Source organism: Pseudonaja textilis, chromosome 6, assembly GCF_049901715.1.
Source record: "Pseudonaja textilis isolate UNSWEBS1 chromosome 6, rPseTex1.2, whole genome shotgun sequence".
NCBI lineage: Eukaryota > Metazoa > Chordata > Lepidosauria > Squamata > Elapidae > Pseudonaja > Pseudonaja textilis.
In genome coordinates, this window is record NC_141995.1 from 26,862,836 (window position 1) to 26,890,421 (window position 27,586).

Sequence of the window (27,586 nt, forward strand, 5' to 3'; positions counted from 1 at the left end):
TATCATACCCCAGTTGATGTGATCTTCTAGCTGGACAAATCAAGCATCAGCATTGGTTTTATTATTGGAAAGAATTATACTGGCAGAAATGAAAATATCATTTTGAGTTGCAGATAATTTAAAATGACTTCTGTTTCTTTGGAAATTACTTATAGGGGTTTCTTTTGTGTATTGGCATTCAATCTGTCATTCCTGGTGCTTTAGGTGTAGTGGAGACACTAATTTACTACCATTGTGAAGTAATAAAGTTTCATCTGACATTGCAGATGGTTTTGTTTATGGAATGGGAAAAGGTATTATGTTATATTTTTGAGGTATGAGCAGAAGATGATTTGAAGAAGAGTTGTTTGTCTGGATCTTTCTTAACTTATTGAAAAAATTACCTGCAAAGACTTTTTAATTGTAAAATATTCATTGTTTACTATGTTCTATTTTTTTTAAAAAAAATACAGTATACAAATGGAACTAAATTGCTTATCTGTTCAATCAGTTCAGCAAAGTTCAACGATTCATTTACTTAGTGTACATGTGACAGATTTACGTTCTGAAAGGATTTCATTTCTGTGAAACTAAAATGTTTTCTTACTTCCTCTTTCAGGCCTCACTCTAGATACCGCTTTTCTATTCTTATTGCTACATATACCAAGTGTTATTCAGCAAGCAACAAAGTATTTGCTTTTTAACTTGACCACAGTCATTTAAAAATGCTAAGTCACTATGAATGTTTTGATTTCTTGATTCTCCTGGAAATTTCTGGGAGTATTGAATGAACTAGCACTGACCCAAATCTGGGACTTAAAACAAATAAAAAACAAATTAAAAATCATTTTTAAATAATTACGGATAGTATGTTTGAAGAAAACTGCTTGTTCAAACCAATAACTATCACAGGATAATTTTCTCCTCTGCCAAAAGAACAATATACATAAAATATATTTCTAACTTCTGTTGTAAAGCAATTAGTACTATTCATATACAGTAAGGCTAAAATTTAATAGAATGTCTCAGCTTAATTTTCTAAAGATCCAAACAGAATGTCCACTAATTAAGATTCGGAGATTGTCAAATCAAAAACATTAACTTTATTTACTAACTACTAACATCTACTAACTTTATCTACTAACTACTACTACTAGTAATAATTCTCAGTGACAGATCAGATCGGTGTGAGTTAACTTTTAATTGTTCTAACTTGACTTCCTATTTTGATATTTCACTTTTTTTTTAAAAGAAATGCTGTACAAGGTTTAATTTTTTTGTTTTTAAAGCTGCCATTTTACTGGTGGTAATGGTTGAGCTATCAAGTTATTATTTAGGTTCAAGTGTGGATATAAATGCATTCTGGAGATATGATATCCATATTGTTTGGTATGATATGCATATTTATATTTAATATAGGTACAAGATTTGTAGTTTTGGCATTCCTTAGAAAAATAATTTCTTTTTCTTCCAGCCCTGCTGCCACAGCAGTAATCTCTCTGGCATTTGGACACTACATATTGGAACCGTTTTTTATACAGTGTGAAATCCCTGAGCTAGCTGTTAAACTCATTACAGCTGTAGGAATCAGTAAGTACTGAATTTTGATAGAACAGGGATTAGGCAGATGATAAGTAACATACCAATCCTTTATTTAATGGTGGGATATGGAAATCAAGTGCATTTCAGATAATCTACCAACTTGACAATTTGAATAAGGTTGAAAAATAGGTTTGATTTAGGGTATCAAAATTAATTAAATACAATTCAATTCAATACAATTCAGATGACCTTGGAATCAAATATCTGAAGCAAAATGTTATTCAGTGCTAGTCAACTTAGTATTTCATTTCGTGGAAATTACTATGACTATATTTTATTATAAGCAAATTAAAATGTGAACTCTAATAGAATAGAATGTGTGGTAACTTCTATTAGATTTTTATAGATTGTATTGAATGTTGATGTATTGGGGGCATTGTTGTTTTAAAACTAGAAAATTAGAGACCTAATCAGCAAAACTAGAGACTTTTGCTGATTAGGATGGAAAATGAGGTTTTAAAAATTTGCTTGTAAAGAATGAAATGAGATATGCAATGAAGAGATTGTTGTATTTAAAGATATGGTGATACATTGTTAAAATTTATATTTTATAAAATGTATATTTTATATTTTCTAGGACAACGATGAAAGTTTTCTTTTCTTATCACATTTACCTTTTCTTTTTACCTTTCCTCATTATAGTTTGCATTAGTTTTATATCTACATATAGTTTTTAATAAAATTATAAAAATAATGATAATATCAGAAAAAGTCATTGGAAATTATTTGGAACATTTTTAAAATTAAGCAATATATGAGTAAAGGTGGTATTCAGCAGGTTCTGACCAATTCTGGAAAACCGGTAGTGGAAATTTTGAGTAGTTCAGAGAACCAGCAAATACCACCTCTGACTGGAGATTTTATAGTATCCTTCCCCTGCCATGCCCACCAAGCCACACCTGCACAACCAGGAGTAAAAAAAATTGAATCCTACCACTGGAGTAATTCTGTGTGGGTGTATGTTCAAAGAGGGAGAAGGCTGTTATAAACTACAGCCAAGTACACTCTGAGTTAAGTAGAAATGGGAAAGTAATTTTCCTTTTGAAGTTCGGTTTTTCAGAAGTAAAATACCAGTACCCATTCAATTAAACATTTCAGTGAGATATCTAATCAGATAACACATTACAGATTAAAAAATGCAAAACATAACAAACTGAATTACAAGGAAACAGTTGTAACCAGTAATAAAATTCTCAACATTTTAAAATATTGAAAGTTACAAAGTTGAAAATATGTAAGTTAAATTTTAGGTGTTAAGCATTGGAATTTAATTTTTAATCTTGCAATTATTTAGGACTTGGTTATCAGATAGACCATCTCTGCCATTCTGAATACTATGGTATCTCTGTTTTCAGAGGCTCATATATTGGGCATTGGGACACAGACTTTTCTTGCTTTCCTCCAGGCTATGGAATGTATTCCTTCCGAAGTTGTATTTCCACTTCTTCTAAGACAGATAAGATGCATCATTTTGGCAGGTCATTAAATGTTAATGATTGAATATTTTACTCTGTCTTGAGTGTTCCACAAGAAAACAGTAATTACATGTAAACATCATGCAACCATTGAACTGGATAGTTGTCCATAACTGAAATTACAGAAAAAAGAAATATTAATGTGTCCAGGTCCTGTGCCAATGATGAGACCATAGATGTTGGCAATAGATATTTTGCTATTAAAATGCAAAAATATTTGTGGCTAGGTATTATAAAAATTAATGGATCAAAATTATGACATCTTGCAAGATGATTCTAATCAGCCATGGAAATTACTTTAGCTTGCATTTTATTATCCTTGAATTATAGCTTCCCCAAAATAGTGAACATTCATTTGAAAAATATATATACTGTCTTTTTTCCATTAAACAAAAACTTGTTCAAAAAAATAGTAACTATATTTTATTTATATATTTATTTTAATTTAATTCTGTTAAAAACTAAATGAAATTAAATTATATAAAGATAGCAAAACAATGAAGACGTTCCTCTAACAGGTTTGATGCTATGGTAATAGAAGAACATTTTATTATAAATATTTGATTCTATAACAAAATCTTCATTATTTAGACAGAGTTTTCATTCTGATTTATTTAATAGAAAAATATTTAAGATAAACTGGAACGTAGGTAACAATGATAACAATCATTACAGGATAAACATAAAAATATATGTCAGGAGGGTAAAGTTCTTCTGAAATTATAACATAAGCAATATCAGATAGAAGTTGCAAGAAATTGTTACCAGGGGATTATATAAGATACTTTGGGATCAAATTAGAATGCAGGTAAATTGCTGTTTCAGTTGAAGTCTTTTTAGCAAGTCTTTTGAATGCTGATGATACTGTTATGAAAAGAAGCACAGAAAGATAAATGACACAATAGTTTTAAAAAACTGAACAGGGCAGGTATAGAGATCAGACAGAGGAAGCATATTATAGACTAAACCAAACTGGGAAAACAAAAACATTTCTGGCTAGGATGTTAGCCCCTGTTTTACCGAAATGTAACCCTGAAAAAGAAAACACAAATGAAACACTCATTAGGTCTCATTAACTGATCTTCTTTTTCCTTAAGGCCAGTGTTCTAATTCCAGTCATTCATTCTATTTTGTTTTGAAACTACTAAATTTAATTTAATCTTAGCTTCTATCCCCCCAAAATGGCAGTTGAGAAGATAGCTTTGAGTTCTATAAAAGTTCTTGAGGAGCAGGATACAGCCAACATACATTGTAGCCATAGTGTATCTATTCTGCATTTGATAATCTTTCCTTTATCACATTTCCTTCATATTTTCCTATAAATTATGAAGGAGTGTTAAAATGAACAGTGATATATATGTATGTATGTATGTATGTGTGTGTGTGTGTGTGTGTATATGTATGTATGTATGTATGTATATATATATATATATATATATATATATATATATATATATATGGATCTTTGGTTGTTCGGGTTTTCTCCCGCGTAAGATTCAAGTATCTAGGCAACGTTTTGATGAAGTCTCATTCATCATCTTCAGGCTTCTGTCTCCGGCTCTGTGCTTCTCAGAGTGATGTGAGATTGCAGCTGCTTCTTCCTTTTAACTGCTAGTGGGGGTGGGACTTGATTGGGTGGGGGCTTGGCTGTGTTCTGATTGGGTGGGGGTGTGTTCTCATTGGTAGGGGGTTTGGCTGTGTTCTGATTGGTTGGGGGGTTGGGCCGTGTTCTGATTGGTTGGAGGCGTGTTCTGTTCAGGTGGGGGCTTGGTTGTGCTCAGGTTAGTCTTAGTTGCTGGGGGATTTGAGTTGGTGGCTTCATTTATGGGTTGGAGGGGTTTGAAGCAGGTAGTGATGCAGCTGTGGTACGGCTTCTGGTCCGTGGTCATGTCTTATCATCTGTGTGGGTGTGAGTCTGGAAGATTGCCCACCTAATCCAAAAAGAAACCCCAACCAAAATCCAAGACAGAGAACAAGAGAATGGCAAAGCCCTCCTCCCATATATAAAAGGCACTACAGACAAAATCAGCAAGATCCTCCAAAAACACAACATTAAGACAGCATTCTGCACAAACAGAAAAATATCCACCATCCTAAGAAACCCTAAAGACAGAATCGAGTTAGAAAACCAAGGAGTATACGAAATCCCATGCACCGCTTGCCCCACCACATACATCAGACAAACCAACAGAAGAATAAGTGCACACATTGAAGAACACAAGAACTCAAAAAGAAGAACCAACGTCTTCCCTGGTACAACATCTCAAAGCCACAGGACATAAGATTGACTTTAAAAATACCAGAACTATTGCCAAAACCAAACACTTCAACAACAGAATAATCAGAGAAGCCATAGAGATAGAAAAATGCCCACACAGCATGAATAAACAAGATGATACTTCCAGCCTACCAGCCATTTGGAAACCGCCCTCATTAACAAATGAGTACCTAACATGAAGAATGACACTAGACCCACACGCACGAGGGCCACACAAGAAGCTACCACCACACCTCCACGTAGAAAGCAGACTCACACCCACACAGATGATGAGACATGACCACAGACCAGAAGCCGTACCACAGCTGCATCACTACCCGCTTCAAACCCCTCCGACCCATACTTGAAGTGAACAGATGCCTACCATGAAGATGTGGCACGACCATGAATGTGAAGCCAAACAACAGGATCACAGCTCACCAGCTCAAATCCCCCGACAACTAAGACTAACCTGAGTACAACCAAGCCTCCACCTGAACAGAACATGCCCCCAGCCAAAGATCCACATACAAATACCCACGCAAACCTCAGAAAACACACACACACACATATATACATACATACATACATACATACATACATACATACATCATACATCACACACTCACTCACGTACAACACACACATACACATGGTAAAGATTCCCCTTGCACATACATGCTAGTTGTTTCTGGCTCTAGGGGGCGGTGCTCATTTCTAGTTCAAAGCCGAAGAACTAGCGCTGTCCAAACACGTGTCCGTGGTCATATGGCCAGCATGACTAAATGCCAAAGGTGCACAGAATGCTGTAACCTTCCCACCAAAGTAGTCCCTATTGTTCTACTTGCTTTCAAACTGCTAGGTTGGCAGAATCTGGAACAAGTAACAGAAGCTCACTCCATTGTGCTAGGGATTCGAACCACCAAACTGTGTGTGTGTGTGTGTGTGTGTGTGTGTGTGCGCGCGCGCGTGCATGTGTGTATGTGTATTACCTATGTGTATGGGTAGAAATATACTGTGAGAGTAGACAACAATTTCATTTTTAATGTGAGCCAATGTGCTCATAGTAAAAAATAATGATAAAGATTGTCTTGTCTTGTTCTGTCCTACCTTAGTAAACTTTCATCTTAATTCATTTGGGATATGGACATAAAAGCTACTGGTCTCTACTCCATCACAAATTCTACTTCTTTGTTCTAAGAAGATTGCCATGTGAGTTATTTGGAGACTTGCTCTGATTGAGATAAGAAGAAATAGAGATTTGATTGCCATTAAATGATCTCCATGGACAGCAGAAATGCAGTTAGAGCCTTTAATATTGTGAAACGTTTAGGTTGTTTTGGGGAAAGCTTTACTGTCTCTATTAATTAATAAGGCATTTAGCACTCTCTTTTATAAGGATCCTGCAAATGACCATTTTACTAGGGGAAAGGTGGCATTTTCACTTGCAGAAAGAGATGTAGTCATGAAGCTTTAATAACTGTAGGCATATATCAGTGTGGTTTGTGAGCACAGCTGAGTTTAATGAAGCACTTTAGAACTGCTGCACGGCAAAAATGGAAAGGGAGATGCTATGAAATATTAACCTGTATGTGTTTTATAAATTTTGCAACATATTGAATCACAATAACAACAACAAAATGGCCATGTATAGCATCTTATATTTCTGATTATAACAATTTAAGGAAAATATGCAAGATATGTTGTGTCTCTCAGATCAGTTTATTTGGGATATAGTTTATATAGGATCCATATGTGTGTCCATTGGTCTCTGCCTGATTTTTTATTCTTTGAGTGCCTAGCTAATAAGAGAATTAGGAATTTGATGCAGCAAGAAAACAATAAATGTGATTTATTTATTTAATTTAGTACTTAATTCTCTTTATATGCTGGCCAGTGAACACTAGTAGGATTAAGAAAAGTTCCATGCCTTTTCTGGTTCCTACTGGAGCTTGAATATAGAGACTGAAGGTTAAAAACTGCAGAAACTATGAATGCTAATATTTGTCCATTTGTATTTTGTGCAAATAAAAATGTATAAGCTGCTAAAAATGATATACCTGAACTTAGTTTATTTATTAGATGTGTATTCCACTTTTGTACAGGAATGTATATATTATCCATATTGTATATTAAAATTAATATCAATGCATTAAAAGGTACACACATTTTCTGCAACTGCTTAACACCTTCTCTTCTTCAGGCAGTGCGAATCATGTGAATCATGGAAATTTCCAAATAGTTAACCACTCTAGAGTAGGGAAGTACCATGTTCACAGAGTGAAAGATAGAAATTCCCTGGAATCATTCCAACCACAAATCTAAAGCCATTCTTCCTTGGAGGGATTCATTTGAAAATGTATTCTTTATCATTACCTATTTGGCCAAAAGACAAGATGCATAATTGGGTATCATCAGCCTACTAATGATAAGAAATAACTCCTGCCAGCAATGACCTCCTTCAGCAGCTTCATGGCAATATGAAACAGGAACAGATGGAGAAAAGATCATAGAGGGACTCGACAGATGAGAGGTGTCCAGATATAGTAGAGTTCTCCTTTCTCTGCACCACTGATTAGAATCCATCTTTCAGGAATAAGAACTGAAAAGGGAAATATTCTGGACTCAAGCTCGAGTCAATTTATTGCTTGGATCTATTTTCTTTCACCTGTGAGACACCTTAATCAAACATAAGGAGCACTGGCCCAATTCAGAAGACAGGTCCAACAATGGCAGAGAGTTTTTCCACTTCTTCAAGACTCATAAATGATACTAGATTATTTAATAAAAAGAAACAAGTGGTTTGAGACAGAAGAATAGAGGAGAGGACAGAAAGAATCCATAGCTCAGAAAAGCATTTTGCTTGTCACCAATAACCGATACGGAGACAAAGTAATCAAGTGGCAAATGTGAGCCTTACTTACTACTTGTTAAGCCTCTGCTGGTGTATATTGAAATCTTTGCAATGATAATAAAAGACAAACTGCAATCATTTTTTCATTTGGTGATTTAGGAATTATTTTGAGCCACTTTTTCCTCATTGATTTCAGCAAATTTGATAAGATCGTAACACCTTGAAGTTATTTAAGAAAATAACATTGTATAAATATAGTCAATAAAGTTGTATTCTTTTCATTGTATTTTAAGCACTCCTTGAACTCCATAACATGATATGGAAATTAAAAAGTGAACACATACTCAAACAAAAAGTTACTTCATGAAATGAGTGCATATTTGAATAAACAATATTTGATTATATGTTCAAGGACTAGGATGCTGTCTATTTATATTTATTACTGGTTTAATTTGTTTTTTACTGAGTACCGATCCATGACGAATCTTAATAAGGAATTCTTGGTATACTCAATATTTTTGTTGTTTGTTTTTTGAGAAATTGATGAAATTGGTATAAAACTTCGTAAATTGGTATAAAATTGGTATAAAACTCAGACATGCTACTGTCCTATTATAATAGTATAATTCAAGTAACTGGTTCTCCTTGAAAGAGTTAGAGTTTTTACATTATCCATTTTTCACTTCTTCATAAAAATACTGCAGACAATTGTTTAGGAGTGTGCAGAGATGTAGCATGAATTTATAATTTTGTAAAGTCCACAACTGAAGAACTATTGTATATAGTAAACCTGAACATTTATATATATACCTGAACATTTATATCCCGCGTAAGATTCGAAGTATCTAGGCAACGTTTCGATGAAGTCTCATTCATCATCTTCAGGCTTCTGTCTTCGGCTCTTGCTTCTCATCACTCTGAGAAGCAAGAGCCGAGACAGAAGCCTGAAGATGATGAATGAGACTTCATCGAAACGTTGCCTAGATACTTGAATCTACGCTGGAGAAAACCCGAACAACCAAAGATCCACACACACACACACACACACACACACACACACACACACACACACAATATATATATATATATATATATATATATATATATATATATATATATACATACACATACACATACACACACACACACACACACACACACACACAAACCAAAATTTAATTAAACCAGATAGGAACTGAATCTGAATAGGAAAGTAAAATTAAGGGGTGTCCTTGGTGTTCTCTGAGCTTGCTTGTTTTCTTGCAAACATTTCAATACCCAAAATAGGCAACATCTTCAGTGTTAGTCATTACCTAGTTTGGGTAATGAAATGTCTGTGAGAAAATAAGCAAGCTCTGAGAGCACCAAGGATTCTTCTTCATTTGAGCTACAAATATTTTTCTTTATAAGTAAAATTAAGTCTGGTTTAAAATTTGAGTTACAGCAATTCATCTATTCAATGGTTTGTTTTAAATATTTTTACCACCTGTTCAATGGCCATGGCTTGGTGGGTGCATTTGTGTGCGCATACATACTTTGTGCAGGATCAGAGGCATTTTGAGTCACATCCTGCAATCCTGCACTCTCCCTGATGCTTTAGCAACTCCCACATGGCAACTGCTGTGCCGCGCAAAGCAGCTGCACTTCAAAAGCAGGACATAAAGGTTAGGATGACAGCCTGGGTGGGCGGGTGGGTCTAACACAGAGCATCAGAGAAAACTGGTTTGGTCTCCCCTGTTCATTGCTGCCGGTAGAATGCCACCACTGCATCTATTGTCAAAATTAGGTCTACAATGAGGACCAAGCTTAATTATGTTCACTGGAAGGCCAATAGAACACTATGATTGGTACTTTGGAAGATTTAGGAGATTTTTAGTTGATACTTTGTAAAGATTTTTTTTTAATAAGCTATAAGAAGGCTGCTCATTAAAGGTTTAATGTGAGTTGTTCTGCTAATGCCCAGGATACATAGTGGGAGAAGTTCTGCCTAACAGAGTTTTTATGATGCTTTTGGATGGATGAGATATACTTCCTTTTAACTTTTCTTTCTTTTTTTTCTCCAGCAGTTGTAATGGTCCTGAATAGTATGAGTGTCAGTTGGAGTGCCCGCCTTCAGATTTTCCTAACCTTTTGCAAACTTGTAGCAATTTTGATAATTATAGTCCCTGGAGTTATGCAGCTAATTAGAGGTATGAACTGAAAAGTAAATGCTATTTTATGTGCTTTCATCTCCCTCCTTCCCATTCTTGCCCCTACCAAAGAGTGCTTATGCTAGCAAAAATATTTTAATTAGTCTCTGCTTGTTCAATTTAAGTTCCATACTGTCAGGTAAATAACTGGAAGTAAAACTTACATTGCAGCATCTGGCTATGAGATCATATTGAGTCTCCATCTATCATTTTTAAATGTTGGACCAAAAGATTGTTTCTTGCAGCAAAATCAAAAACAAGCAACTAGGGTCTCAGAGGTTTTTGTAATGGTGGAAGATTCAAGCTTCTATACTATGTGTTTTATATAGAACAGTGTAGTGTATTTATAATACAACTTTATAGCCTTTCTCTTTATTGGAAACATTCTTGTATAAAGCACCACTCCCACTAATTGGTATTCATTCTTAAAATGTTTCTTAAGTAGAATGTTTAAAGTTCTTTAAGTAGATAAATGAGTTCTATTCCTTTAGACTGCTGTTGGTGACAGTAATGCTTGTAGCAGATGCAAGTCATAATGTAAAAACTCTAATGGTGTGGATTTAGTACAAAATAATATGTTATTGCCATTATTCCAACACTGTATCTTCATTATGAAAATTTTTTTGTCATGATTTAATTCAGCTATATGATAAGGTAGTAACCAAGATTTTGGTTCCTGACTTCCCTTTTCTCTTTCTGTATGTGTGAAGGGGAATAAAGCACAGTATGTATTATGTCACAATTTCTGTTAGATAAGTTTTGTAATTTGTCCAAGCTATGGTGATTAATGAAGCAGGATCTGAAATCATGTGATGACTAACAGTTCAAACCATATTTTCTCATTTACTTGCTCCAGATTAAAAAAACCCACAGAAAAGCAAAGAAATAAGTGCCAAAACATTATAGCATGATGTGTACATTATGTCTATATGTGCATACACATCTACACATCTAAACAGGCAGTGATGGGTTCATGCACTGTCTGTGTTCTTGAGTTTTAAAAAATGGTATTTTCAAGGATGGCTTCACTGTAAAATTGGGAAACCTTAAAGGGATACAATTAAGAGTAACTTCCTAACTGGTTAAGTTTATCAGAAGTAAAAAAGTTAATGTTTATTCTCAGCAGCACTGTTGCATCGTTAAAGAATCTTTCAAGATGTTGATACAAACATTGGGCTGCAATTCTTGGACCACACATTGCAATAAGTTCTCCAAAATGTTCCCAAAATAGCATGGGGAAATAAAAAAATATTAAAAAATGTAAGCTATTGTTTCAGGTTTCTGCCCCCTGAAATTTAAATTAATCTAAAAATGCAGATTGTGTTCTGAATGCATTCATACTGGAAGATGTAGTCAGTTATGTTACACCTGGCATGCAGGAACAAAAAACTATTTTGGGTTTATCTAAAGGATTGGTCGATAAAACCTAACTGGAAAAAATTACTGTACATGGATTTATCTCTGGGTTGTTGATATTGGTAATATTTTAACCTTAATAAAATTGAAATCAACCTTGGTATGTTTTTTTTTCTTCCTTCAGGGGAAACTGAACACTTTAAAGATGCATTTTTGGGGAATGGAGCCAGTGTCAAAGGATTGCCTCTAGCTTTTTATTCTGGAATGTATGCTTACTCTGGTTGGTAAGTTATACCGCTGATTTACTGAATGGCTTTTGATTAAGAACCTTCTTGCGAAATAAATTCTAACCCATAGAGACATTGCCTGCAGTTTTCCTTTAGTGCCTCTTTGAAGCTAAACATGGGGTGGGAAGAGATCCTGTTCTAGTGAAACTTTTTATATGTGAACTCCGAAACAGGAAGTTTCAGAGACAGATTCAGAGTTATCTGAAATTTCAGGGTGCCCTAGAAAAGTTCCAAATATATGACAAGGTTTAATTTCTTTGATTCCATAGGAGGAACCAAGAAAAAAAGTGCTATCAGGGTTTCAGTACAGTAGATAAGATTATACTGATTTCATTTGAATTAGTTTTCCTATGTTAGAGTCTCAATTATACTAGACCATAAAGTGGCTTCTTTAGTTTGAGTTTATAGAATGCTATGAGAATCCTGCCACTAGTAAATGCCTTTGTTTGTTTATAAATTAAGTTCTTTTGATTTAGGCAAGAAATCGTATATACCTTACTTTGAAATATAATCTATACAAACTTCAAAGTGGCATGCAATAGATCTCTTGTGATATAGCAGATTAGAGGGGTCCTTGGTGCACTCTGAGCTTGCTTGTTCTCTTGCAGACATTTCATTACCCTAACTAGGTAACATCATCAGTGATAGTAAGGAGTGTTTACTTATTTCCAATTTTGTAGTTGGTCCTATATCATAAATCTGGTTAGGCTTCTCCTCTTACACCACACTTATTTCATGCACATATTAAGACAAGCTATTCAAGTAATGTATAGAAATGGTCATAAAAATGATGGCGTTAACAGCAACTTTGTTTTTATAGGTTTTACCTCAATTTTGTAACTGAAGAAGTGGAAAATCCTGAAAGGCATGTATCCACCCCTTCTTAATTTTTTGCAAAATTCTTAAACTTTTAAATTTATATTGCTGGTTAAAAAGTGGGAAAAGGTTAATATACAAACCCTATGTTTTGTTTAAGAATATCTTTTATGATGGTCAGATTGTTTTTGTTTTGCAGAGTCTAAACATGTTGTTGCTTCAAACTTTGCTATTTTTGATTTGACTTGTCCTGAGTAATAAGCAAGTAGATCTGTAATCTTCCTTTCAGTAATATGAGATCATTTCAGTGGCTGGGCCCCAAGGGAGAGTTAACATTCTAAATGAAGATTTTGTAACATGTTATAGCTTGGATATAAGTCAGCCAAATTGTTTTGTGATTTCATCCTACTAAGACCCAATTTAAATAAGGAAAGACCCTGTGGATAACATTCATGCAATTAAACCATTTATGTGCAGACTTAGTATATTAACAATCTGAGTCCTATGAAAATGTTTTACTGGACTTTTAGCATTGTTTGTAAATTATCCATTGGATACATAAGATTTTTTCAATAAGGACTCCCTGAGTTGGGGTTATAGTGAATATTTATATGCTTCCATCCACCATGGTTGTCTGATGTTTAAATCTAATTGGGAAACTATTTAAGGATTTTGGAATTGTGATAGAACCTTATTACCAGTCTAATGTAGTAATGTTGTTATGTTTTCTGGAACAGATATAAGTTCAAATTTGGCAACTTGCAATCCCAGAGCTATAGACTGGCTTTCCTCCTTTTTGCAACTCCTAAAGTTCTATCCAAAACTCATTGGTATTATGGTTGAAAATTAGCAAAATGATTTCATACAGCTTTGAAGTAGGCCAACTTGAATATTTAAGATCCCTAAGTGTATTTTGCCTGGTTCAAAACTAGCAAAATCCTTTTCCATTAGCTCAAAATTGGAAAAGAAATAGAAAAAATAATAATAATCCCACCCACATACCAATTTTAATTATTGGCTCATCCTTCAGAAATATTAACTGTGTGCCTGAAGTTGAAGTCTTGTGATGTAGGCTAAAGTATTATATAGTTGCATGGAGATCCAAGAGCAGCAGGGGCTGTGGTGGGATTCAATTTTTTTTACTACCAGTTCTGTGGGTATGGCTTGGTGGGTGGGGCAGGGGAAGGATACTGTAAAATCTCCAGTCAGAAGTGGTATTTGCTGGTTGTCCGAACTACTCAAAATTTCTGCTACCAGTTCTCCAGAACTGGTCAGAACCTGCTGAATGCCACTTCTGAGCAAGGGATACTTTTGTCAGGAAAACTTAAGATTTACAAAAGACTACTAAAATAATACACAGCATAGCTTTCAAAACTAAATGATAGAAAGTTCTAAAACTCTTCATTTTGCAAGATATTGAAATTCAGAGAATTGAAATAAAAAATTGTCACATTTTACAAATTTTTACAATTATTAATTACTGTAAAATAGATACCAACAAAAAGAAAACACCCTCCCCCCATAGGTGGAGAGTTCAAATTAATTTACACGTTTTACTTTGTCCTATACTAAAAAAACAAAAAAGTTTTTGAAAAATAAAAAGAAAAGAGGCATCTAAATAATAAACTTTAAACATTAGCTTTTTTGCATTATGTAAACAACATAGTTTAAAACCAAGATAAACCTCACCCTCCCCAAAAAATTTAAGTTCAAACTCACCTAAAGAAAAAGTTTTTTAAAATCTTAAAAAATTAAGAATTATTTTAATATATTGTATCTCTCCCGAACTCATCGTAAAAAAAAAAAACATTAACCAACTACAACAAAAAAAATATAGACTAAAGGAAAGAAATAAAAGATTTATTTTTTTTGGCCTAATTTTAAAGTAGCCCTCTATTTAAAAATCCTTCAAAAAATTACAACCTTCAAAAATCCACAAAAAATTTTACAAAAAGATTTTCCCATTTAGAATCAATACTATAGCCATAAATAACATCAGTTCTGTAATTGTTCTAGATGTAAAATTGGTAATATTTTGTAACAAACTATATATGAAAAATGCTGCCTGGAACATAGAAGTGCATAAAATTTTGTTTGGGTTTTTTTTATTAAAAATAAATAAAAATTAAAAAAAATAAAAATTAAAGGGCACTTATGATGCAGAAATAAGATTCATATTTCTGTCACTGGGTCATGCCCAAACAATAATATAATTAAAAAATAAAAAAAATTCTACCTAAAAAAAATAATGTGATAAAAAAAATTTACACCGAAAAAAAAAACATAAAAAAAAAAATATTGAATAGAGTGACACACTTAAAAAAAAAAAAAAAAAAAAAAAAAAACCAAAACCACCCCCCCCCTTTTCTCCCCTTTGCAAAAAAAAATTCATTTTATACCCCTACTACAACATTCAAAAAGTAAAAAAAATAAATAACCACTCAAAAAAAAAAAAAAAAAAGGAAAAAAACAAAATGATAAAAAAAAAAATTAAATAAAAAATTAAAAAAAAACAATTAACCATTAATAAAATAAAAAAAATTAAAAAGACCAAAAAGAAAAGAGAAAAACCAGAAATTTAGTAATTAGTTTCTTTTTTTACTAAAAAAAAAAAGGAAAAACACCAAAAAAAAAAAAAAAAAAAAACCACCCACAAATCAAAAAAAAGAAAAAAAACAAAAAACAAAAAAAAAACAAAAAAAAAAAAAACATCCATTTAAGTTAAAAACAAAAAAAAAAAAAGAAAAAAAAAATAAAAAAAAATAAAAATTTAAAACACACCCCCCACCCCAAAAATGAGACGACTAATTCAAAAACATTCCCCAAAGCCCAAATTAAAAAAACCCTCTAGCAAGTAATTCTTTATTTACATATGAAATGGAGCTTTCAGAAGTTTACAAATGATCTGTTTCTGTTGTTAAATAACTTTGAGGCCGTTCTATCAATTTATCATTGTTTAAAAAGTTACACTGTGAAAGTAATGTATTATTGAGATGTATAGTATTTGTAAGCCTGCTCTTGGGTTGATAAATCATGTCTAGTGCCTGTAGAAATCCAAAGAATGAATTGCTTTGTTATAACCTTGAGGGGTCTTAGATTAGTCAGTTTGTCTATTAGACTTACTGCAGTCTACTTCTCACTTCATTTATTCATTCTGTTCTTGAAAGCTGGGATGCTGCAGATTTGTTGCCAGGGTTTTTATGTCATTAGTCATTTTGGAAAAGCAAAATATCAGACTAGCTCCCATAATCTTTTTCATTTAAAAAAACAGGTTTAAATAATATGACTGTCATATTTAATTAATATACTGTCTGCTTCCTATTTATATTAATTGATGCCTGGAAGTCTTAACATCTGAAGTCAATGAGAAATGGGCAGACAAAGCAAAATCATGAATATATTTCCAGTTTTAATAATATTGACAATATATTAATTTATATAACTTAACACATAGTAAATTCCAACTCTTTCAAAAACTTTGAATGCCATATTCTAATGCATCTAATTAAATCACTAGCTCTCATGATGCTTTAAAGATCAATCCAGACATACCTAATTGATAATCTAATAATCAATTAGTTATCAAATCTATATGGCTGCACATCTCACACAAGGTGACTCGGTGACATATAATAAATCAATTAAAACAATATAAAAATCAGTTCAATCAGTAAAAACAAGATTACAAAAGGGTTAAATTGGGAAATTAGGCTTGTCTCCTGGGTCCCATCAGATGAAATACCTTAGCAGATGACGCCTGCAGCATGTTTCTCCTGCTGGACCTGATAGGATGGGTAGATTTATTTTGGGAGAGGTAATCCCTCAAAAATTTCATATCATGTAAGGCAGGGGTGTCAAACTCAATTTCATTGAGGGCCACATCATGGTTGTGTTTGACCTCAGCAGGGAGGGAGGCATGGCTAGAGTGGGCATGGTCAGCTGGATGTCACTCATTGAGGCTCTGTTTTGGGCCACGACAGCCTCCTGGAGCCCTCTACCAGCAAAAATGGAGTCCAGGGAGGTTGCACAGGGCTCTCCCAAGCTGCCTTTTTCACTGGGAGAGGCACCGTTGGCCGGTCATCCATGGGCCAGATCTAAGCATCCCATGGGCTGGATCCAGCCAATGGCCCTTGAGTTTAATAACCCTGATGTAAGGTTTTAAAAACCAAAACCAGCCTTTTAAATTCTGCATGGAAACAAACTGATAACCAATGCAACTCAGGACCAGAGGTGGAGTGTGTGTCATTGTAGAAGTTCATATAACTTCCAGTGCTGTTGCATTTTGCAGCATCTGAAGCTGATCCAGAAAGGTATGGCTGGTGGTATTGAAAACTGTCAAGATGTCATGGCAAGCCAGGATGAATGCACTTCCCCTATCCTACTTCTGCCAGTGAGCATCCAAAAGTGTGGCTAATGCTTCTCTGTACCAAGTCCAGTCTTGAATCTTGATAGAAAGGGGTATAGATCAGGGATCCCCCAATCTCTGGGCCACAGCCCATACTGGGCCTTGAGCCCTTTGGACTGTGGAAGTGTCAGGTGAGTGTGCATGCATCACCACTTGCATGAGCAGCGGGAAGTGCACACATTCCATTTGTCCAAGTGTCAGGTGTGCCTGCCCACTGCTTGCGCAAAGGGAATTGCAGACGTGTGCTTTCCGCTGCAAGGATGGAGTATGGTGGGATCCAGTGATGGCTTCCTGAGGAATGGGTGAACCAATACCTTCCAAAGATATAATGGGATAACCCCCTTTATCAAGGATTTAACATTGCTAGAACTTACCCATAAGTCACCCCTTAGGCAGCTTTAGCCCAAGCCTTAACCAACTAGAAGGTGCGTGGGTCTAAAGAGCAAGTGGTCAAGCTCACAATAATGTCCACTTCCCCAGGACCAAAAAGTTCAAACCATTCCCCCAGATAATAGGACAAGAATGTCCCAGGCAATTCAATAGGATCTAGACCAAGGAAGCATGAAATTTGGAATGAATTTTAGCACCTTTGTTTAATAGATGCTCTGAAAATTATTTTGTGCAGCCTTATATATGAATCTACAAGTCTTCCATGCCCAAAAAGGCATGGATCACTTGGAACAAGGTCATGGGATGGCAGCCCATGGATACAATAAAGACAAAAAAATATTGATGCTTTTGTTCTAACTTTCTTCACTTGTATTGAATAGTTTTAATATATATGTTTACTTACAAAATAGAAAGTGTTGGGGTGTTCAGTGTTTTATGTATAACATTTACTTTGCAGTATAAATTATAACAATTGGCCTTGAGAAAGTTGGTTCATTTTTATGATTATTTTATGATTATTTTTTAATTTGTTTGTTTTGGAATATGAATTGTGTGACTGTAGCTTTTTTGGAAGGTAATGCTAGTGTCAACCTTGCTTATGACAAGATAAAATGTCTTGCTTTTGGCAACATCATGACGAGAAATAAATGATGTTTTTAATAGTCCAATAATGTTTTTGAAAAATTGAGATTATGGGTTAATGGTAGTGAGGATGAAAATATTTCAGATGGCAAAATATACAGTACTAACTGTATTGTAAATAAATCCTGCTTAGAAAGGTATAACTTTAATACATGATTAGTCAAGACAATGCTTAACACACACATTTGTGCACCCCCCCCACAACAGAATAATAATTCTGAGATATGAACTGGTCTATAATTTGTTTTTGCTAATGAGTTTTTTTCAGGTTTGTGTTAAGTAAATGTAAAAGAAAAGTTTTGCTTCTTTGTCATAGTCCAAGACCATAGCTAATTGCTTGAAGCAATAAACACTTCTTCAACCTAAAAGATAATTAACCTATTTTTTAAAATTATAAAAGCCAGAAAAACAACAACAAAACTAACATACAAACATACAAAATGAGCAGGAAAAAGAAACCAACAAAGGAAAACTCATTCCGCCCATATTTTAAACACGCCTTTCAACTTTGATCATGCAAAATTACTACTTAAGAAGCAGGATTACGTATTATTTTCAAACACATAATTGTTTTACTAAAAGGACAAGTTTAATAAAAGGCAATTTCCTTGCTTGGTGTCATATGCTATCCATGAATTATTGGTATAGGCTTTCAAAGGCGGTATCTGATGAGCCAATGTTAAGCTTCAGGGTGTAATGACTCTGTCTAGAAAAGAGATTTCCTGGAATTTTGCCACTAACTCTGGCTGGCATTTTTAGAGGTAGTTTGAAAATGCAAACCACAATTTCTGGTGAAACATCAGGAAATGCACTATCCAAATCATAATAACAAACCCTGAAGCTCAGCACTGTCCAGCTATCCACTAAATCCCCCCCCCCCCCCCCCCCCCCCCCCCCCCCCCCCCCCCCCCCCCCCCCCCCCCCCCCCCCCCCCCCCCCCCCCCCCCCCCCCCCCCCCCCCCCCCCCCCCCCCCCCCCCCCCCCCCCCCCCCCCCCCCCCATGTAGTCGAGAAACTATATTTTTGTCATTTTATTCCTTAGCAAGATAGAAGCATCCCATTAAGAAACACTTTGACTAACTTGGATTTTCTTTTTGTATTATTCAGCTTCATACTTTAAAAAAAAATGCATTAAGCCACTGTAGAAAATAAGTGGTGCAGCTATAAAAGGCTTTTATTGTGATTTTTTTATCTTGATGTAATCAATAGTGGCATATCTTAATCCTAGAAATGCTCTCTAAAGCTGTCATGTTCATATAAATGCAAACGGTGCCTATTTACCTTATCATCGTTTTGAAAGGCATGACTTTCACTTTTTCTTTTCACTTCTATTCTGTATAAAGTATAATTTTGAAATTATGGTTCAAGTTCCATATGACTCTGAGAGACAGAGAGAGCACAACCAGCAACCCTATTTTTTGCATTCATTTCTTAGTTTGACATTCATCATAATACATTTTGCCAATATTAAACATCTTAGTTTATGTATTATAATCGAATATAAGTCACTGTACCCTTATAGGCAGAAGATGGCATAGTATCATTTTCATGTTAGAATGGAAATTTAATTGAAAAGTTAGTATACATGACACTAAACACAATGATACTGGTGACATGAAATTCAAAGGTTTGGTATTTCATCTCACCAGATTAAGCTGTCTTTTATTTCCAGTAAAATAATTATATTGTAATTTCAGTTCAGTATAAGTGTGACTAAACATCAGGGAAATTTTTGTGAAATTTCATCATTAGTTTCTTCATCTACCCATATTTATACTACAGAAAATTTCCTTGTCCCATTTAATAATCAAAGCAGATTATAATAATCTACATTAATTATTTGCTTGAGTGTTAGTTAGAAAGCTTTATCTTTAGAATAGTATCATTTATGATATTATTCCATCTGCAGGCTAGCATCTGAGTTTTAATCTCTTAGAATTTGAGATAATTATTTTAAAATTGACTACAGTATTATTTTCAGAACTATATTTTTCAACATCATTTAACATAATGTTTAGAATAGGCAGCCTTATCTCAAACATAGATCAGGTTAGGATTAATTGCATTTTTTTAGTAAAAGAAAAGCATAGTATATTTTTTAACTCATCATTCCTTCATATAATTAATAATCAGCCATATAAAATTTGTGGGATAGGCATAAGTATGATCCAGACAGATTTATTTGAATCAAGGAATTGTTCTATAAAAGGTGTAAACTAGTGGTTCTAAGGATGACTCTGTCAATTGAAAAAATGTTGGAAATACAAAAACTAGAGTTAGATGGTCAAGAAAGCTATCTAGGATATGGAGAAGATGGGGGCAATAAACAAAAAAGAAATTCCATAGATATTATCTTTATTTTCTTTGGAGAAACAAAAGATAAGAGGAAGCAGGAACTGTCAGGAAAAATGTCAAGAATTGTATAGCTTTGGGGCAACAGGAGGTAATCATTAGTGCTAGCCTTACTATTTAAACAAATTGAGGTGCTTGTTTCAGAAAACAAATCTGAGACTGGCTGCTAAGTGCTAGAGGGCAAATTGAGAACCATGAAACCTATACGTGCTCCTTATGTCAGTATACAGTTTCCTTAGCTGACACAACATTACAGTTGTACAGTACATCACTGTTGTAGTTGATATCATATTGCTGTCAAAGAAGAATTCAGATGCAATACCAGAAGGAAACATAGCCTTGTTCTTCCCTGCAGGTATCAAAATATCTTGAGGCACCCTTGTTAACCACAAGTTTCACAGAGTCTACCGCTAAGAGTATTGTTCTGTATAAACTGTGTAAGACAGCACAGCAATTCAGAGTTGCAATGCTTTTATGCAACTGCTCTGGAGACAATCATTGCACCTGTTTAGGATTTTGGTATGTTGTAATGTTCATTATATATTGGACATGGCTAGTTATGGCTGTGCATGCTGCAGATTTTCAGGATTACTGATTTTTGAGACAGAAACATAGACTACAAATGAGATTCTAAAGTTAATTTAACCATTATGACTAAGTTATAAAAGGATAAACCTCATGTGATTTGGGAATTTTCACAACTTGACAATGGTACCTGTTATTCAGGACTGTGATATAGTAATCTGATAAAATAATCAAGCAATGTCATGATTGTAACCTGTTACAGGTGTTCTAGTTAGGGCTTTTTTAGAATTGGACTAAATTCTAAATTTTTAGAATTGGACTAAATTCTACTTGCAATATCTCTTCCAAATGTAATAGTCTGATTCCATCTGTGCCTTAGCACAGTACAAGGTGTGCAGTTATACTTGTGCATGATGAAAGTTTGTACTAGAGTGCAAATAGATGTGGCAAAAATTGGTGTTAGTGGCAGATAGTGTAAACCAGAGCTGTCAAACTCCTGGCCCGTGGGTTGGATGCATTACAGGTAGGCCACGCCCACATCTAGTTTATCAAAGGGAAAAAAAGTCCTGATATGTCATGTGACGCCGCCATGATGATGTGAGTTTGACACCCCTGGTGTAAACCAAGGCAGACAGACATACTATTAATTGTATAAGGGATTGACATTGACGTGAAAAAGCAGTGGACACTTGTGTGATTTTATTTTGTTTATGTAACTAGAAAATGTATGTTGACGTGTCCCCATTGGGGAAATATCCTGTTTGGGAAATAACTATCTATCTAAGTCACATGAGATTCCTACATCTTATGTCCTAGTATTTTAACTAGGACATAAGGATCTTTAATGAATACTTTGTTTGATATAGTTAGCAATGAAAAAAGTGGAAAAGAGGTTATCTAAGGTTGCAATTATCATTCTGCAGGGCTCAGGAAGTCCAACTCAGTATGAACTGAGCCTTATATTGAATTACACTTTGGATGTATTTATTTTAGCTGTTACGTTAGTAATAGATCAAATATTTTTTGTGCATAATAATATAGAATATGTATTTAGAAAAAATAATTATTCATAACTATACAATATTAATATATGCAAAGAATAGTAAATATAAAAATAAAGTATATTTTGACTTCCTTAGATCAAAATAAGTGCAAAGCAGAATTTTCTCAGACACCTGTATTTTATTTGAAAAAAACCCTCATTTTAAAAATATGAAATGTTCAAGAAGGTTCACTATCAAAAGGTATTATTTGTGACAACCTAGGTTTATTTTATTTAATTATTTAGAAAATTTATATAGCTAACCACTTACTTTCAGTGATTATGGGTGGCTTACAAAAATATGTATTTATTACTGATTGTCATTTTTAGAATTGCTTTAAAAATAATTTAAAATAACTGAAATGGTACTACTAGACCAAGGCTATCAAACTTGCAGCCCATGGGCCAGATGTGTGATGTGCTGGCCATGCCCATGCTTGGTTTCGTGAAGGGAGGAAAGGTCGTGATACGTCACATGATGATGCCATGATGATGCAAGTTTGACACCCCTGTACTAGTACTAATGAAGTACAAAGAGGATCCTCCTATTTCTTTCTAATATATAGATATTTTGCCAAGCATAACTTATCAGACAGGAAGAAGACTGTACCTGCTAAAAAGAAATTCCTTTTCTGTGAAACTGTTTACGGCAGAGTAGATCCTGAGTGAGAAAAGTTTATATATCTTCAGCACATGGTCTGACATCAGGCAATTCAAGACAAGTAGCTTTATTCAAGTAACCTCCTATTTTTTTTCCCCAGGATTTTGTTCCTGCTGAGCACTTCTAGAAAAGGTGCAGTCTCAGTAATGGACTGTACAAATCATCTGATGAACACAGTGTGTCATAACCAGATGAACAGCTATAGAGTATCTTTGTGTGCCAATGCTATTGCATCTGTGATTGCGGAAATCCAATTAAAGCCCAGAGAATGTTGCTTCACAAATGGCAACATATTGCTGGCTTGAAGGGGTTATCTGTACTCCTGTCATCACACAGCAAGAATTAACCCAATTATGCTGGCTTGGAATTATTGCAGAATTGCTGGCACGCCAGGGTTACAAGTGCAGGGATGGAGAAAGTAAGGAAGCTTTTGCTGCCAAGATGCCTGAGTTTCAGTGCATGTATTAATTATTTTAAGAATCGCCCTCTTCTTAACATCACTTCAAACTGTGAACAACAATGTTTGAAAAACTTTGACTATTTAAAATATATTTAAAATGTAGGGCCCTGTGAGTTGGGAAGGGAAAGGAATGGAAGGGAAGGGAAAAGAAGGAATTTTAAAAATTCATGGTGTAACTTAAGTAGACATGCAAGATCCTAATGAAATTTGACCAGCTTGAGGGCACAGCAAGGGAAACATTGATTGGCTGTCATTTTCCTATGCTTAGTTGTAAGTCAAAAAGAACAACAGAGGATGGCTGGTAATTCTGCGAGCTGTAAACCTATAAATGTGTAGATAATATCTTGATGGCATAACAGATCTGCAGCTAGTCAACACAGTGAAAATTAATCCTAGGTCAAAGTAAAGAGCCTGGTCATCTGGAACAGGTCTCTGCTATGCTAAAATTATTCTGTTCAGACTGATATATTCATAGGCATTTAAGCGCCATAGTTTTGAAATGAAGGATCACATTTCTTTCCCACAATCCACGATCTCACCATTACAATGATTATACAACAAACTGTGTTGAAATAAGAACTTTTACTATAATTTGAACTCAAGGTAATACATGATGGTAAAAATGCAGTAACAATCAATTAAATAGAGAAAAATATTTCAGAAACCTATTATACTTGTTCTATCGCCAGAACAAAGCAGACTCGAGACTGGAGTTGAATTCAGCTCTTTATTTAACTGTCAGTAACTTCAACTAAACTTGAGCCGCGGCAGCCTCTTTTATAGCAGCTGCTCGCAGCTCGCAACCAATGGCATTTTAAATCTCCCGCCATTTAGGCGGCCAATCATAATCCGTTGTTAACCACCAATCGCTAGGCAGTAGTGATTGTCCAATCAGAACATTGTATTACGAGTATGCAAATGTCTATATACAACAATACTGCTGTCTACCTACCTGGACTCTCTTCATCAAGGATTCTATGGAAAGAGCATGGAGCCTTCCTGAACATTAATTAGGGTGAGGGCCACTTTGACTTGAGAACATAAGCTGTTCCAGACTTAGAAGCTTGCTACAAAAGAGGCCATCTCCTAAGCCAGAAGTCTCCAAATTTGGCCTCTTTAAGAATTCTGGGAGTTGAAGTCCACAAGTCTTAAAATTGCCAAGTTTGGGGACCCCTGACCTAAGCCTTCAGGCCTATTTTTCAGGGAATGTGGATCAGCATAGTTACATGCTGTTTAACATATAATGGATGGGTAGATTCTGCCTGGAATGGATTGTCTCAAATGTAGCAAAGAGTCAAGATATAATACACTTTAAAGGTAAAAACCAGCCTCTTGCACTGATTCCAGAATTCAATTGGCAGCAAGTTCTTACAACTTACAGCAGTGGTTATTTGCTACATTTACAGTACAATCAGTAGGTGGACAATTGCATTCCATGACACCTGTGGCTTCCAGCTCATCTTCAAGAGTAGCCCCATACACAGTATAGTGCAACTAGGAGATGACAAGAGCATGAGCCACTGTTTACATCAACATTTTATCTACAAGGGGTAGAACTTAAGGGGTTTCAAAAATTACTGTCAAGCTAGTTTATTTCATGAGATTATCCTAACATATCAATTAACATTTATTAATTACCAACATTTATATAATACCAAAATTTCTTATGCTGTGAAATTTATATTTTCCCCTATTTTCCCTGTATATCCCCACAAGACTAACTGTAAATTCACTATTTACTTCTAATTATAAGAGGCTCGCAATCTGATATTAAACTTCATGCTTTGATTTATTCAAAACATCACTAATAACATCAGAACATTGTTAATCCTTGCTCATAAATCAGATCATTATGATTTAATCATCTAAATTCATATGACAATTTAAATCATGTTAATATTCCATCCATTTTTTTTACTCTACCAGTTCAGGTTTATTGATTTTTAGGTCTTGGAATATGGTTGCTTGAAAACATATATTGGAGTATTTATTATATAAAAACTAGAAGTGATAATTATTATTTTTCATGCCTCTTTAACAAATCTTAGAAAGTTTCCATATTTTCCCCTCAATATGAATTTATTTTAATTTTCTACCATAATGCAGATACCAAAGTAAAAATCTTGATTTTGTAAGTGTAAGTTCATAACTAGGAAAAAATACCACATAAATGCTATTGTTATTTTGAAATAACAACATTTTATTCAAATGTCATCTATTTTAATGTTCCCTTACTTTGCTATCATGATGCAAAGTACTATAATTTGCTTTCAATTATGATATGATATAATTAATAATGCAGCCATAGCATTATAATTGGTTTTGTTGAGCAGATATTACTTTAGAAACGGATACCAAAATATTTGCTTTGATGACACTTATTTTATATTGTAAAACTGAAGCCAGAAGATTTGCTTTTAGGGGTTTTGATATTAGACAAATGATAATATACACCCTTAGGACATGCTGCCTAAATCTGTATGTGCAGAGGTTTGTTTTTTTTAACTAATACAGAATTCCAGGAACCTTGGCAATAGAATCAGTAATTGGTAGAAATGTTTTGGAAAAAACTATAATTTTATAATCCTGACTCAGCCATTATTTTTATTTTTTTCTCTTCTTGTTTTTGGGGGGTTGTTAGACTTCAGAATGGAACCAAGAGAAAAAATGATTGAATTCTAGAAGGCAGAATTAATGATTAAAAATGGATAACATTGGATTTCAGTCATTATGAATCTTAAGTCTTGTTTAATAAATGGAAGAGGTGGAGTTAAATTTTTACTTTTGGCTCCATCTTTAGTGAAGAAAAACCAATATTGCTTTTTTTGACTGTCATTCTCAAAAGCTAAAACAATCTTGTTAATCATTTTTTAAATGAGGAACTCAAATAATCTTGCAAAATTTAATCAAGAATCATGCAGGCTTCTTCCAAAAGAAGGAAAAGGAATTAATTTATATTTTCCTTCTTTATACTATTTTAAAGCATTCATGAGGTTTGGTGAAAAGAAAGTGCCTCTTGAAATGAATGGAATGATAGTATGAGAAGATCATAAGCATTTATCACAGATGCTAAAGAAGTTGGGAAATATTATTCTTTTTCATAAGTTGTTATACAAAGCATAATAACTTTCTACTTAACATTTCTAAAATGAAAACTGCAGGATTTTCTATTTTATTCATTAGTATTTCAAATATACACAAAAAGGTCAGGACCATCAGAAAATAATTTAAAAAGTGCACAATAAGTGGAAGATGGCAGCATGCATAGTTTCTGAATAAAAGGTGGAATATAAATCTAATAAATAAATACATACTCATATTCCATTTAATTTGGTTTGGAAAAGGTGAAAGGAAGACACTTTTTAATGCTAAATATAATATATAATTATCTGAATGGTTCCAGACTAAAAGATTTTCTGTAAGCAAACTAGTGGACATTGACAAAGTTTTCCTTATACGTATATTCATTTCATAAATATATTCTTAACTACAGTGGTACAATAGCAGTTTAAGAAGGAAATGTTCTTTACATCCCTCAAAAAGTACATTAGTCATTTAATCATTTAATTGAATAATCAAGTGATAGCTATAATCTAAAAATTGCAGATTGCAATTTTTGCAATATAAGTGCAAAAATTCAATGCCTCTTTTAAGATTATGCTTATAACAATCTATGTGCATATTAAAACTAGTTTAATTGAATCAGAGATATTTTAATCAAATGCAAATTTAACTGATTGAACAATCAATCAAGTAAATTACAATGGGCATCTGATTTGGCAAACCTAGTAAAAGTATAATTTGGAAATTCCTTTTCACATTTTGTTCAATAAAGATAGATATTTTTTAATAATTTGGATATCCTATTTAAATTATAACAACAACAAAAGACACAAAATGGCTTTTTCTTAGTTGTGCTTATGAAAATGATTCCTGGAATCTTTGAAAGGATTATAAAAAATTCATGTAATTTCTTGGAGAACAATATAGAAATGCAAGTTGAAATTCTGCTGGTAGTAGTTTTTTGTTGTGTTAAAGTAAAGAATAATGAAAACATTTTATTTATTTTATTTACTTATTTATTTATTTTGTCAAACAATTATTAGATAACAGGTATAAGTATAAACATGGTTATAAATACATAAAATGGATATGAATAAGAACAAAAAGAAAGAATAGGACAGGGACAGTAGGCACGTTGGTGCGCTTATGCACGCCCCCTACAGACCTCTTAGGAAAGGGGTAAGATCAATAGTAGACAGTCTAAGGTTAAAGTTTTTGGGGTTTGGGGAAGA

General features: G+C 34.0%; 1 protein-coding gene across 4 annotated transcripts in view; it reads left to right on the plus strand.

Moving 5' to 3' along the window:
* The window catches only part of SLC7A11 (solute carrier family 7 member 11), a 116,458-nt gene that overhangs the window by 37,275 nt on the left and 51,597 nt on the right, over window positions 1-27,586 (plus strand). For all 4 annotated transcript variants that reach the window (XM_087936136.1, XM_087936137.1, XM_087936135.1 and 1 more), the window contains 4 exons: window positions 1,454-1,569; window positions 10,231-10,356; window positions 11,897-11,996; window positions 12,820-12,864. In XM_087936136.1, the coding sequence (XP_087792262.1) occupies window positions 1,454-1,569; window positions 10,231-10,356; window positions 11,897-11,996; window positions 12,820-12,864 (387 nt within the window). The remainder of the gene's footprint in view (window positions 1-1,453; window positions 1,570-10,230; window positions 10,357-11,896; window positions 11,997-12,819; window positions 12,865-27,586) is intronic.